The sequence below is a fragment of the Thermobia domestica genome, chromosome 1, assembly GCF_964235325.1.
Source record: "Thermobia domestica chromosome 1, izTheDome1.hap1.1, whole genome shotgun sequence".
Classification (NCBI taxonomy): domain Eukaryota; kingdom Metazoa; phylum Arthropoda; class Insecta; order Zygentoma; family Lepismatidae; genus Thermobia; species Thermobia domestica.
Window position 1 is genome coordinate 194,485,876 of NC_137454.1, and position 15,689 is coordinate 194,501,564.

General features: G+C 34.7%; 1 protein-coding gene across 1 annotated transcript in view; it reads right to left on the bottom strand.

Annotated features, from left to right (window-relative positions):
- The window catches only part of LOC145692444 (kinesin-like protein Klp61F), a 273,603-nt gene that overhangs the window by 230,884 nt on the left and 27,030 nt on the right, over positions 1-15,689 (bottom strand). Inside the window, exons 4-7 of the mRNA XM_081767753.1 lie at positions 12,541-12,698; positions 9,649-9,798; positions 6,456-6,692; positions 3,743-3,935 (exon numbers count right to left, since the gene is read on the bottom strand). Of these exons, the coding sequence (XP_081623879.1) occupies positions 3,743-3,935; positions 6,456-6,692; positions 9,649-9,798; positions 12,541-12,698 (738 nt within the window). The remainder of the gene's footprint in view (positions 1-3,742; positions 3,936-6,455; positions 6,693-9,648; positions 9,799-12,540; positions 12,699-15,689) is intronic.

A 15,689-nucleotide genomic window follows, 5' to 3' on the forward strand; every position in this document is an offset into this window, starting at 1 on the left:
ACTGATCAAAATGAAATTTTTGAGTTTTACGTCCCACGGTTAGGCTAAAGGAGACGGTGATGAAAGATGAATGAAAATGGTGGAATGAAGAAAGTGGGAGGAAACGGGAGAACCCCGAGAAAACCCACGCACACGGTGTTTGTCCACCTCAAAGTTCACTTGGCGGGAGCAGGGTTTGAACCCAAGACCCCAAGCACCAGAGGTGAACGCTCTACCACTGAGCCACCGCGGCCCCTCAGGTACTGATCCAAGTACCAAGGGTACTTTTCTAGGTACAATTTGTCACCCAAGAATTTTTATATATAAATGAACAGTCGTCTGTCAAATGAAGTTAGAATATGATATTTAATTATAGTAATAGATCATGGGGGGTGGAGGGGAGTTTTATTGTACATTAGATAAGGACAGTTGAACTGTGTAAATTAAAAGTGCATATTCATTTTGGCGCTCAATGAACATATTTATATTTTGTGGTTCATTTATCAAACGTCTTTCTATATATAAAATATTTTCTTTGGAAAATGTGTGTTGAGGTGTATTCAAAAGTCATCAGAATCACAGTTGACATTTAAAGCACAGAAATTGAGTAGTTTAAAGCCACGCGATCATGAGCAAAAGAAAGCAGCGATGCCAGTTACCAAATATGGCAAATCGAACCTGATGCAGAATCTGACATCAAAATTACAAAATTTAAGACGGCGGATCCAATATAGTGATTACCAGAGATGGTCATTTTCCTAACCCTCCCTCACCCTCACCCTTCATTGATGCCCTCCCGTCACCCTCCCTCTCACACACCCTCCACTGACGCCCTCACACTTACCCTCCATTGACGCCCTCACACTCACCCTCCACTGACGCCCTCTCACTTATCCTCCCTCACATTCACCCTCAACTACTTTACCGCCCTCACCCTCAACTACAAAATGAGGGTGAGGTGAGGGTGAGGGCGGCCCTCATGAGGGCAAAATGAGGGAGGATGACCATCTCTGGTTATGAATATGTTTGTTGAAACCAGATATGTTCGACTTCTACTACTTCCCGTTTAAGTAAGATTGTTGAAAGAGATGGAACCTATTCTGGCAATGCAGAATTGATTCCCGAAAACAGTTTGTCGATAGTTCTTACCCTTTTAAGTTTATGAAAATAAATATTGAAACCTGAAGTAGTAGTGGATCCTACCACTTCCAGTTTTAGTAGAAATGCAGGAGATAAGGTGGTTCCTTTCATATCCACCTATTTCCGAAAACAGTTTGCCGATCGCTATTACCGTTTTTTACTCGTGGTCTTTAATTTGAAACCGGAAATTTCCGATTTCTACCACTTCCGGTTTAACAGATTGACTGCCAAGGTGATTTGAGGGTACCTGTTAAGTAGGAGGTTGTTGAAGGAGATGCAACCTATTATTGAGATGCTGGATCGATTCCCGAAAACCGCTTGTCAATACCTCTTACCGATTTTGATGTGATACCTGTTGACAGACAGACACACAGACGGACACAGACGTTCTATAAGACTTCCCTTTCATATGCATAGCGTAGTTTGGAAGTCTAAAAGTACGTATATAGCCAAAAGCAGGTAATATCTTTTTATTTGATAATTAAATATAAAGTTATTTATTGCAGTTGCAGCTTTGTACTTTTCTTATATATATTTTTCTTAGAAGAAATAAAGCTTTTTCTTAGTTACAATTTCAGAATGAATGCATATATGAATATTTATTAGTTTCTCTTCTGAACGAATATATGAAAAAAAAAAATTCCTGAGTACTTCTAGTATTTTTAATGGGTTACTTTCGTCAAACTTTGAAATTTTCGGTAGCCAAAAACTTGCAGTAGATATTTTTATATATTTCGTAATTATTATTTTTATAAAGTGAAAATATATAAATATAGAAAAGTAATAAAGCTATGAGAAACATCTTGTCTTCGCCCATGAAAAGCGTATGAAACTGATGTAATATGACAATTTTCTGTGAACGACGATTAATTCTAAGAAAAAAACTATATTACCTTTTCTAACATATTTCCAGAAATGAAGAATTGCAAGATAATTAATTTTATGAACCCTCACCTCCCTCACACTCACCCTCAACTGACACTCTCACCCTCCTGACAATCACCCTCTATTGACGCCCTCTCCCTACCCGAGGTGCTTATTGAAAGTTAGTCCCCTCGCCTTTCACTTTGGTCCAAAATAATCTCTTGAAATCTAAAAATGTCACTGTGAAGGCATCAAATTAGGGAAAATAGCCACAAAACGAAAGTATATTGAAGTAATTTTAAATTTACAGTAATTCAAGTAATTTATTGTTCAAGTACTTTTCCACTAATTTGAATATTTAAGAAGTGCACTGGGTATCCAAACTGCTGGGCCTGGGTATCCATTTGGATACCAAAAGGTAGCTTAAAAAATGCCCTGCCTTAAACAACCATTTGCCTTGAAAGGATCGGAGCCGACCTCTGATTAGACAGTGCACCTTAAACAACCAATCATAAACGTTCTTGTTGTTGAGCAGATATTTCATCTACTTTTTGTCTGCACTGTGCAAGAAGAGGAGCCAACGAAAACGCATCGAAAGAATTAAGGTATACAAGATGAAGCAAACAAACTGTACGCAGCTGATACTTCCATTATTGTTACTGCAAGAGGAATCTCAAATAGACGCGTACTGAGATGTAGATCCATTATTAAATGCTGAAATGACGAAACATTGACAGTTGACGCCTGAGTTGGTGATTACCGTAATGTACATTTAAAAAAATACAAAATTAATAAAGTGTGCAGTAAGAGCCACAAGGATAAAAAATATTCATGTTTATTACTAGTTGTTAGTAATTGATTAACAGAAAAAAAAAGACCAAGAGTTGTATTTTATAGATCGGTAAGATTTTCTTTATACATGTAATTTCTTTGAGTGATGTATATCTCTAAAATCGTAGTACTTCAATTCATCATAAAACTGTACAGGAAATGTAGTTTTCTTTTTCTTAAGTTTCTGGAAATATGATATTTTAGAATATATATTGTCATATATTTTGAGCAAACTGCCGGAAACGACTTACCCAAATCCAAGGATTTTTTTAAAGCCGTATTTTATATACATTAACGGAACCATCCTAGTACTGGTCGGTAGGACAGAGAAACTCTGGAAAAGTCATACTAAAAATATCCACCTGTGACATTTGAATCCAGATTACAAAGCAAGAATCTGACTACTTATCTACGCCAGCTTCGAACTCAAAAAGGATAACAATCCCACTCTTGTTAAAGACACTTTTTGTTTTATTTGAAAAATAAAAGTCTGCATATCTAAAAAAGATGCATATCTATCAAAAAAGATTAGTCCTAACAGAAACTGAAAAAATATAAGTGATATTTCACGTACTTACCTTTACGAAATAAAAGCCTCCTTGGGTATGTAAATTGAAATTAAGAAAAATATATATAAATACAAAGGCAATAACGAGTACAGTTTATCGTATTTTTTGCACTTTTGTTCATCAGTATACTACTATTATTCGGAGTACGAGTAAACCTTCTGCATTAAAGTTTCTTCAGTAACGGAAAAAAAAAAAATAGCTACGAAATACAAATAGAAACTCATGAAGAAAATAGCCTTCTAGAAATTTGTAAGGTTCAAATATGAACGAATCGGATAAGTCCATATCATCTGGAAAAGGAAGCACGCACAATGACAATATATAAGTAAAGGATAAGAAAGATTAAATAATGTACTTACCTTCAGCAGCGTCTTCTTCGACATTTTCTGGTTGATCTCAGGTCGATTCGTGATGTTCTTCGCTCTGTGAGCATAGTCAAGAGTGCTGAGAGTTTCTTCCAAATTCATCGACGCAGGTGAAATAGTAGCGATAATAGAAGTCTTGGTTCTGCCGCCCAAAGAATCTTGAAGCAAACGAGTCAATTTCGATTCTCTGCAACAGATATATTTTGCAGTTAAGAACTATCTATAAACCTTTCAAACCGTACGTATAAATTGAGGTAATATAATTTCCCGCAAATTTCAAGCTAATTTTCAAGAAGCAAACAGACAACTGAATAGTACTAGAATACAATCCCCCTTACAATGTAAACAATAATTCTTGTATAAACAGATAAATCTCTAATAGAATTAAATATGAAATATGTTCTGTTTCTAGAGTTTCACGTTTATGCTCTAAAGATAATGAAAGCAATGATGAATGCAAATAAACGCTAAGGAGAATTATAATAAACAGAGGAAATACAATCACTATATAAACTATACACAAACGAAGGTCGAATTCGTTAAGCGCCCTACCATCAATCCATAACGGCTTGAACGATTTCAGCTGTTTCTCAGACATAGAGGTTATTACATCATGCCAACAATTTTTTTAAAAATATTCAACGATAAAATTATCAAGAATTCCAAGAATCATGTGTTCAAATATATAACAAGAAAAAACTCAAGGTGTAAATAATAATAATAATAATAATAATAATAATAATAATAAAGAAGAAGAAGAGGAGGAGGAGCAGTAACTCAATTATGAAGAGAGCATTCAAGAATTGGTCAATTTATCTTTCAAAATTTGAACTAATACAATAATTGTTAGAATATTAGTATAACCACTGCCGTAGCGTAGTTGTCTTAGGATCTTATTTATTTATAAATACACATTTCTAGGTATTACATGCATATATTACCATAAGCCCGTCACGTATGAGGGATGACGTCCCTCTGAGAGTACCCACTATCCGGGAAAAAAGGGAAGGAAGGAAACAGCCTCGGACCTATGTTAGGTACTACTCCGCCAGTTGCCTAGTGTGAATGAGGAAAAATCACAAAAAAAAAAAAAAAAAAAACATCACTCAGGACACCTGGCAAAAAAAAAAAATTCTTACATCTTTTCTGCCGAATGTCACCACCGGGAATCGAGCCCGGGACCATTAGCACCAAAGACGAGAAAAGTGAAAGTGTTAGCGACTACGCCACGCGGGGACACTATACAAGGATCTCTTGCATGATGATCTGCCTCCATCGACTCCACTGAGTTCAAGTCTCGGTGTAGTTAGTAAAACATCAAAACAGGTTCCATCCACTGATACTCCGAAAGGACATAAAGAAGTGATGTATTGTCAGCATTTTTCGTAGATATACTCTCGACAGTTTTCAAAAATTAGCATATTACCTATACATTGCAATTTTGAAGTGAATATACGTTGAACTAGAAAAATATTAGGTGTGTATACGCAGTATACCCCCGTAAACCTCCATTACATCCCTGAGGTAAAGCAAAATTAACGAACCAATCAATCAATAAAGTACTAGTAAAATGATAGTTTGTCTTCTGGAATAGTATATTTCCCTCTCTGTATGCCATGATGAAAAAAAAAAAAAAAAAAAATGGGGTCTCTTAACACCCGGTAATTGGTTTGGGATGAAATACCAATATATCTGTATGTACAAGTCAAACTTATCAACCCCTCTCCCTTACAAAAAAAAAAAAAAAAAAAATCCTTCAGTATCTTCTTTTTCAATGTAATGAAAATTTAATCTTTTCTTCTGTTTGAGAATAGTTGATTTTTAAGTTATCTGAAGTCAAGTTGGTTATTTCATGAGCGATTATGTCCTGCCTTCAAGAAAATATTTAAATATGTTTGTTTAGTTGTCTTTTACTCTTTTTAATTCTTCTCTCTTCACTTGTCTTAAAAAAAAATCAAGAAAATAAGTGGTCATCATTAATTATTTAAAATAGGACAACTGCATCTGTTCGAATTTTCGTCTTTATTAGATAAGAATATACATGATAATCGCAGTTTAATTTGGTACTTGAAACTACATCATTTCACAAAATTTACACTACATAAAAAAAGAGTAAAAATGACTCATTCATCAACCTCCAGACATACTACTATAGATAGAAACGTAAAATTTGAACAGAAACTTCTTTTTTCACGAAAGCAAGATATAAAAAAATGTTTTGGAATATAATATTCCAAGAAGGGGTAAAGGAAAGTCCCTTTTATTTATCATTTATTTATTTTTTTTAAAAAAGAATACAGTGGTTCATTAATCCCTCAAATTAGGACATGAAACTGTATATGAACTCCTCACTAAAAATAACTGAAAAGAGTTTCAGAATTTTCAAAAATTCCGCTCTTAGGGGAAGTGGTCAATTCTTCTAATATTAAAGTATCTATTTAATTATTCAGAAAATGTCCAATGGGAGAATTCGTTTAAGTTGAAGGTAAGAAATTCGGTGTATAGTCTTCATTAAAAATGAACAAATGTGTGTTGCAGTTTTCGAAAATGCTCTATCTAAAGCTGAAAAAGGTAATTTCTACAATATCCAAATTTCCGGTTCTGTGTTTATTAAACCTGATTCTTTCCATGCGAAGAACAGAAATTTCTGCTAGTTTCTTATATTTACAAACATATTATCATGTAACTTTCGTTCTACAATACCAACCTGTAGGGAACATGAGGTGCTCTTTCTACAAGCGAGGTAATAACTCGACCCAGAGTGAGTAGTGACTGGTTAATATTTCCTGCTTCACGAGCTCTCTTATCGACTGCTCCAGAACGGCCAATATTTTCACTACCTGCTAAATCCACCAGATTCAATTTTCCTGTTTTCAGTAGTTCCTCTCCATCTACAGAATTCTCCTTAATATGGATAGTGATGGAAAATACCGTATGAGATCGACTATAAAGAAAAAGGAAATACAAGGCGTTAAAATATAGCACTATATTGTATGTGCATATACTGTATTCCAAATAACAGAAACAACACAGGTCAAAACTCACCATTTGTGCTCTACACACTTACAATTCGTGGATTTTTGCTCTACTACACATTAAACAGGCAAAAATATAAGGAAAAAAATATACTATGGTATGCATACAAAGGAATAAAATTTGACAGATTCGGAAGGATATTTACTAAATACTGCTGTTGCAGCTTTGAACCCGCTTCAATGTTTCAAGAAAATAACTATGGAAAGTATAGCAACTCCTATCGATTTTTGTTGTTTCATTCCAAACTAAGAATTTCGGATATGATTTCTAATAAGTGCAAAATATTTCGTGTCGAGTACCTGATGAAATAAATAACGATTGAAAAACTTCCATTTTTATGTTATTTTTATTCATAACCGTATAGGGAATGCCCAACACACGAATTTACAGTGTGCTGATTATTCCCTATATAACAGATCTAACTTTGGGTTGATTTTTTAAATATAGGGCATGATGATATTAACTTAAAAGATTTCAGCACACCGGTCATCGTAGAAGAAAGGTTCATCATAATGTCTGTGGATTGTATGGTGCTGGCAATTTGAATGTCGTCAAACAAGACAACGAGTCTCCATACTATCAAGACAGCTCAACATGTTCTACTCTATATACTGTATACGCCTTCTACCGTGGAGTGCTAAGTCTATGGATTTAAACTCTATTGAATAAGTTTGGAACATGGTCGGATACCCCCTAAGCACCAGCCAGACTCCGATAATTCAGCTACAAGATTCACAGCAAGTGTGGATATATAATATATTTAGTAATTGTAGGAACGGCTACGTGTAAGGCCGCCCGAAGTGGTTACGATGAGTAGATTGTGTAAGACACATACATTTCCTTGCGTTTCCACTGTTACATATATTTATCATAGTTGTTTTAGGACTAGCTTTACATGTACATATTTATAACTGACCCAAAACTGAAAATTCGTATTGAAATTTGGTCAACTTGGTAGTTCTTCATCTTGTCCATGATGCATTCGCCATAATAAAAATGTAATTTTCATTTACGCTCTCCAAACGCCTTGTATCATTGATATTTCTGTATTTCGTTCGAAACGGACAGGACACATCGTAATGCTCTCTGTCACATTTCCGAAGATTCATTCAAAATATATAGCAATCACATGTAGGAAGCGTCTTCTGGGCTAACTTACGAATCATATACTACCGACTTGTCGATAATAACGTAGAAATTGCACTCGCTTGTTCTTAAATAGTATGTTACACTACATCGATTGATCACCTTAGTCTTCTCGTCCCTGTGCATGTGCAGAGAGTGAAAAAGTTCATTCGCTCTCAGGTAAGATAGGACAGCTACAACAGCATTATCTGGTTGAATTACTTTGAGTTTTTACAGCAGGGTTAGGACTGGTAAATTTCCAACTCTCGTATAATATATAGAACATAACGCTGCATTCCAACATGGTGTTCACCTGGACACTTCAAAGCATTTTCTCTGTTCTATTTCTTATTTCTCCTCATTTTTCTTATCCTAAGTATCTTATGAAGCGTTTTAGCAAAAGATTTTACACTAACTTTTTTTCCTTTCTTTTTAACCTGTGAGATTATATTCTCACTATTTGCTAGTTAAGAAATTTCTATTCCTTCTTCAACACCATCACACACACATTAAAAAACGTTACACTGTAAGATCTTTTGCTAAAACACTAGCAAGAGGGAGTAGTAAAAAGATTTCTTTCTTTATTTTAAAGAAAAAAGGAAAACTGTGGAACGTTCTACTGGGTGTCATGTTGGAAAACAGGGACACGTGGTTACGTAATAGTGTTACCAGATCGATAGCAGATGGAGTTTCGTGGAAAAAGATAAAAATGGATCCACTGATAGATCCATTGTATGAAACGGGAAGTTGACTGAAAAAGTTCCAAAAAGCTAGAAAGTGAAAAGGACTGAAATATGAACAGAACTGCATGAGTCGTATTTGAGAAAATTGTCTAAAACAAAAAAGTCAATTAGCCTTGTCAATTTCTTATGAGAAATAAAATACTATTGTAGGGTTATTAATAAAATATCAAAGAATTCTTGAAACAAGACTACAAAAAAAAAAAAAAAAACCTTAAAAAGAAACTACATGTAGACTTTTCTACGAGAAATTATTTATGTCATACTGTAGGGTTGTTACTGAAATATGAACAGCACAACGTATGAAATTTATTCGAGAAAACTGTATGAAAAAACTCGCCCTCTAAACTATCCGTTGTACATTTTTTTTCCCCAAGAAATACCTACTTACAAAATATAAGCAAAATCATTCGAGTACTTAAAAAAAAAAAAAAAAAAAACTCGCTGAAGAGAACTTATCCCCTAAACTAGCTCTATCCTCGATTTTTTCAGGAAATATTACTTATAGCATGTTGTTAATAAAATACTAATTTATGAAATATAAACGGTCATTAGGGCAGTTTTTGATGATTTTTTTTAAACCTTCAAGTAAATTATTCTTATTTCTGGAAGAAAAACATTCGAAAGAAAGGATAAAAAAAAATGGATCATAAAAACCTCAAGTTTCAAATTTGGTACAGATATGTTTAGAGATATGGCCTCCAAGTGCGTAATATACCGGTACCTGGACGAACTAACGGAAGGACGAACAGACACCAAATTCACCTTTTCGGTATATCGGGGCATGAAACATATAAATCCGTTGAAATCTCTCGAATTAAATTTATTCACTATTACCATACTTTCTTCTCTATCTTCGCTCGAAAGTTTAAAAAAATCCGAACTTTCAAACACAAAATAATGTAAAGAATGAAGTATGAACAACTAAAACACAAATCTACTCTTGTTTTCATCCAAAAATTTCAAGTGAGGTGACTAAAAAGGAATGTTATAACTTACCTCGAGTGTGCATTCATCAGCGTCGCAGCTGTCTGTCGCCTTTCCGAGCCCTTTTCCAAAATTGCATACACCTCATTTTTATTGTGAACTGTTACTTCCTCAAGCCCATGAATGATCACTGAGCCTTTTCTGCTGCAGTCTTCAAATAGCCTGCAATTAACGAAAGTTACAATTTTTGGTCCTTTACCAAGGATCTATTATGAATTATTTGCATACTCCAACTTCGGATGTTTTACGACACCTCTTCCCAAAAGATGTACATAAACTACCTCGGAAGCAATTTTCAAACGCTGCAAGTGAAGATACAAAAATTCCAACGTTTACAAATCCACAAAATACAAGGTGTCTACTAAAATTCCAAAATGAAATTTCGTGACCTTTTCTTCCCAAATCATAAAATTTAGTAACATATTCACGAGCGAATTTGGGTGCGAATTGGGCCGAATTTTCAAGCTTGCGATAGCAGTGTGCTTTGCTTGCAATTTGGTAGCGTTTAAAGCCGACCATAGACATTTTTGGTGGTGAATTTTGACTTTTTATAGAAGTCTATACTTATATTTGTATAGATAAAAAAATCGCGATCCAAAAGCTAAATTTCGTGACTTTTATGACCGTTTTCTGATTTCGTGACTTTTTATTGGCCTTCGTGACCGATATACATCCTGAAATAGAATTCTGCTTTCGTCATTTTATTCTACAATAGGCACTACATATCATTAAGCAGTGATGTTCTCCTTTCTAATTGCAACATTGAGTATTGTATTCATTATCGTAGTTTATTATTTGTTTCAATTCATATATTAATATTTGCCGGTTACCTAGTCAATGTAATTAATTCGAGTATATTTTGTTGTAGGCAGATGCTACAAAAACCTACCAGTATACACATAATATGCAACTGCACCAGGGTTGGCAATCGAATTAATGGTTCACGCATCAAAGAGAAAAAAGAAACTTAAGCTATTGATCTACACAATGTGTTCTGTCTCTAAGCCAAGAAATCCTGCATTTTTCATTCCAATTGAATTAAAACTCCGAAGTTTATACAATATGAATTCATAGACTATGTGCTGCAATGACCAGCTACCACGTGACTCTCCGTTTATAATGTTCCACGCTTGGGAAAGAAATACTATGTTCCTAATTGCTATATTATGTGGAATACACAGAAAATGGGGTGGTTTCTTGCCGTGGAACCACTATACTACCGTATCACCGCAAGATTTTATATTTGCCTTTCCAAAGACCTTTAATTTTACCTAGAGAAGCTTAAGCAAATCTCCCGGAACTTGAAAGGAAAATTCTGAACTCTGGCAAAGAAATGTTTGACCTTGAAGGTCAAAAAACTGGTCGAAAAACTGTACCAAAAAAAGTTTGTTTCAGTTTTCTTTCTTTTTGACAATGTTGCTACCACTTTCAGTCCCTCCCCCCCCCCCAAAAAAAAAATATGTTGTACCGAAGGATAACACAAAAATTTTAAAAAAATCAGCGACAAGTTCAACCTTTAATTTTTTTTTCCGATTTTGTGAAATTTTCAACACGCAAAGAAAATGCGCATCGATATTAAAAAAAAAAAAAAAACATTTACACCTACATAGTATCTACAATCTGTGAAATTTCAAAATATTTCGACCACCCCCACCAATTTTTTAAAAATTCAATTTTTAGCATGTATGTTACGATAATTCGGTAGGGGGGGTGAAATTTTTTTGAGCTAGTTTTAGGTCAAAAGTTACATTTTGGATCAATATCGATCCAATTTGGTTCAAGAGTCGATTTCACTATCTTAGTAGGGGAGATCCTTTATCAAGTAAATTTTATCATGTACTGAACATCTTCATGTCCGCAACTTCAAATATATCAAACAAAAGCTTCCTCGTTTATATATGGTTAGCATACATGCCTTTGGCGTGGGAGACCCAGGTTAGATTTCCGGTGGGAGGTATATGGTTTGGATTCCACGCGGAGCTGTAGATCCAAGTCTCATACAGCTTCGCTGCTAAAAGGGACGTTAAACACCAAATTAGCCAAACCAACAAAATATTACCTTCAAAATTTAGTTATTGTGAATCATTGTTATCTCGTAAGATTTGAGTTTCCAATTTGAATCATACATTCCTCAATATTTCTGATCCCTGATAGACTTACGGCTTCACCTATTTTGTCCTATAGCTTATATGAACGTTGCCAAATTTAATCCTATAGTTGAAGTTGATAAACGTCCAGCTTTAAACTCGCTCCTGATTTCAGAATATCCTTTGATTTCCATTCAAGCTACAGCCTTCAATTTTTAATTTGGATTATCAATACAATTTGATGATTAAAAAAAAAAAAAAAAAAAAAGTATTCGTTCATAAATGTATTATTTGCAAAATGGTACTACTATTATTAATATTTTTTAATGCTTCTTTTTAGAATAGTGTAATGGAATTAGCTTACCTCGCAAGACTATAACTTGCGCATCATGGTATTCACTGCATTTACACATTTTCACTTCTTTGAAAAATTGTATGTTTTGAGGTAACAAGTCTCCTGTCATTTACTTTTATGAGATTCTATTACATTAAAATTATGAACTTAATATTCTGTTTAAAAGTAACTATTGCTTTAAAATTTCGGAGTACAAATATCCTCTCTATGAGAATACATATTTTTGTTTTCAACTTCTTAAAGACAGACAATGATATTGAATTACTGAAAATGTTATACTACCCACAAGTTTTAATATTTTAATAATGTGATCCTTGCATAGCAATACAAATGCATTCTCTCTCCTCATTCCACACATCCCTCATTCTTTCATCACAACATAACTTGCTTTATCATGACATTATCATACAATGGCGTCATCCATTAAACCATGCTTCAGAAGAGATATTGTCTCATAAATACCTGAGTTTCGACGTATCATCCACAGGTGCGAGTAAATCAAACAACTCTTCATTGTAGAGTTCTAAGAAAGAAACACGGACTGTGTACTCTACTTGCTGTACACGTAACTCATCAAAAAGATGACTGAGCGCTCGAGGGATTATTCCAGCTTCAGGATCCTGAAAAATGTATTTAAACATTTAACATCAATACTAGATTTTTTCAGTAATGCAAAACTAGATCGGCCTATTATTTTTGGCAATAAAACAATATTAAATTATAATAGATCTTTGTTATTAGTAAAAAGAATAAAGTATATGTGGCTATGAAGAAGACTATTTCTATCAACAGTGCTTCTTGACTTATCTCCAACTGTTAGGATTATATATATCATCATTATCTCTCAGACCATCTTGAAGACCTCTGGTTAGCTTAATATCAATTCCATGCATAACACGTAATTCTCATGATTTCAGCACACTCATTCTTTGTCCTACTTTACCCCAATAGTAACTATTTACCACACCTCTAATATTTTCTGCCCTCCTCGCTAGTCCAGTGGCTACTGCGCGCGCCTTTGATGCACGTGATACCGGGTTCACTCCCCTGTGAGAGAGCATTGAAATCTGAGCTAATGACGGTGCTTCAGATTCTACTTTAAACTATAGATTCACGTCTCATACACATCAAATGTAGCCTCGATGCTGTAAAAGGGAGGCTAAACTTTAATAAACTTCAAATTTCTTAGGACCCTTTTGTTGAACTTTATTTACGCAATTTCTTAAAGGCTCCTGTCCCGGGACTACACCATACATGCACAATAATTCCGTTATAAACGACTCCCCTGATACCATCTCCACATTGTCTTGTACCTAAACACGTACACAAAATCCAAAATGACTTTTATAAAGTATAGTAACACCCAGTGTATTTAACATACAATATATCACTATGACTCACTTTATTATACATTGAGATATTTAATGACTAAATAGTTTTCAATGGTGTAGCTTCCATCATCTTTAAAACACAAACTGCCTCCCTTAATCACATCTCTTGGCGTTAGCCATGATTTCTAAGAATTTTGCTGCTATAAAGAATGTCGTTTCGGGTTTATGGTAGCGGATTTGGCATTCTTAACAGCTTAAGAAATACCGCAAGGCCACTAGCGGTTGTGCTTGATTTGCAAGCCTTGTCTTTAGCTATCACCTTGCCTTTCTGTTTCTACTGAAGACTGCGCGGAAGCATAGTTCTGATCAAATCTGTTCCATTCCTCTTGACAAACTTTCCAAAGACTGTCGTGTGTGTGCGCGGGTGTTGGCCCAAAACTCATTTCAACGACGTGAAACAAAGATTTATGGGGATCTATGAAACATCAGTAGATTTTTTAGGAATGTATGTAAAATGGATTTCATGAACTTCCGTTACATGTGAAATTCAGCTCCATGTACGTTACCTTTGACTTCACCCTATGACTCAACGCCTTGTGTGTTGAATGACAACGTGAAACGGTACAGTGATTCCAAAAAGCTCGTTGCAGTGATTTTAGCTTAAGTTTGTAATTGTAACAATTGGATAATCACCAACAAACAAAGCTGCGTGGAAAACTTTCCGCACATTCACGTACCCAATTAAGCAGGGTTGGCTGGTTTAAACCAAGGTGGTTTAAACCAAAAAGCAAAAAAATGTTCGTAAAAGTGTAAGTGTTTGTAAAATCTTGATGAACACACATTTGTGGGTTATCACGTTTCACTCCCGTATATTATTCGTATTATATTCAGACCTAAATTCCCCATTCATTACTCAAAAAGATTATATATTACAAAAGCAACTTTTTTTTTTATAAGTTTATAAATGTTTATTTTGTGATTTTTTGTAGTTGTTATTATTGTTATGTAATTGCAATCGAAGAAAAATTCTAAATATTGTTTCGTTTCAGTGTTTACTATTGATAAAATACATCGAAAATGCCGTAATTTGTGTGTGTGGGGGGGGGGGGTCATACAGACCCTACGAGAGGCATTTAGTGAAGTAAGTATCTTTGGTATCTATTTATGTATAAATGAGTCTGAGTCAAAGTGGACTCAAATAATTCGTATTTTTATTCACTTTTCTTATTGATATGCAGATTAAGGCGGTGTATTTCTTTAATTTGGACCAATAAAAGTCGTTGTTAACTAACTTGAACTAAATTAGTTCTTCTGTACTCCGTAGTACTTTGAAATTGTTCATATGTAATTCTGTGTAATGGTTTCACTTGTGCAACTGTTTATCTTTTTGTCCTTGTGAAATGACTCTTGACAGTTATATTAAGAAGCATGTAAAGATCAGTACAACGTATTTTTTTAATCAGGATTCCTTCGTGAGTGAGTCGGCAGACGTATCGCATCTGTGGCCAATTAGTCCTGGTTCCGAGTTCAAATGGAGGACAATTTCTCTCGGATGTAACTCGAGAAGTGGTTTTTATTCCGCTTTAAGCTTATGTGACCTCTTCCAGCATAACCCGGTTGTTGCATAATAACATCAAGGCGAAACAAACTTATTTCTGTCCATATATGATATGAATATATAAAGGAAATTATTTAAACCATAAAAACCTGGTTTAAACCAAAAAAAAAAAACTAGTTTAAACCAAAAAACCGTTTTTTTTTTTTTTTTTTTAAATAAAAACCATGGTTTTTGCCAACCCTGCAATTAAGGAACCCATACACGCAGATACATACATGAAGAAACTTTCTAACACGCACGAAAAATGATAAAACCACACGCAAGCTGATCGTGTATGGCCTCGTTCATGCATGTTAGAAGTTTTCAAAATCTTCTGTAAACATGCATGATGGTTTTGCCATACTTCATGCATGTTTACCGCGTATGTGCTCGTTCATGCATGTTAATTGTTTCATATTTAGGTCCGCTAATCGCGACAGCCGAAGAAATCCCGTGACTATCCTTCGATTCATTCTTCTACTAACTTGGATAAGTTGGTAAGTGTGTGAGCAAAACATTCTTCCAACATGCATGATGAAAGAAATCTTTCATGCATGTTAGTCATGCAAGTGAGTGCGTCTATGGCTCCCATTACAATGACTTCTGGAATCACGAGGACTATAGAAGACGACCATCTTTTTAATCATACTCCGATCGATACACCCATATCTCGTCCAGAGTCG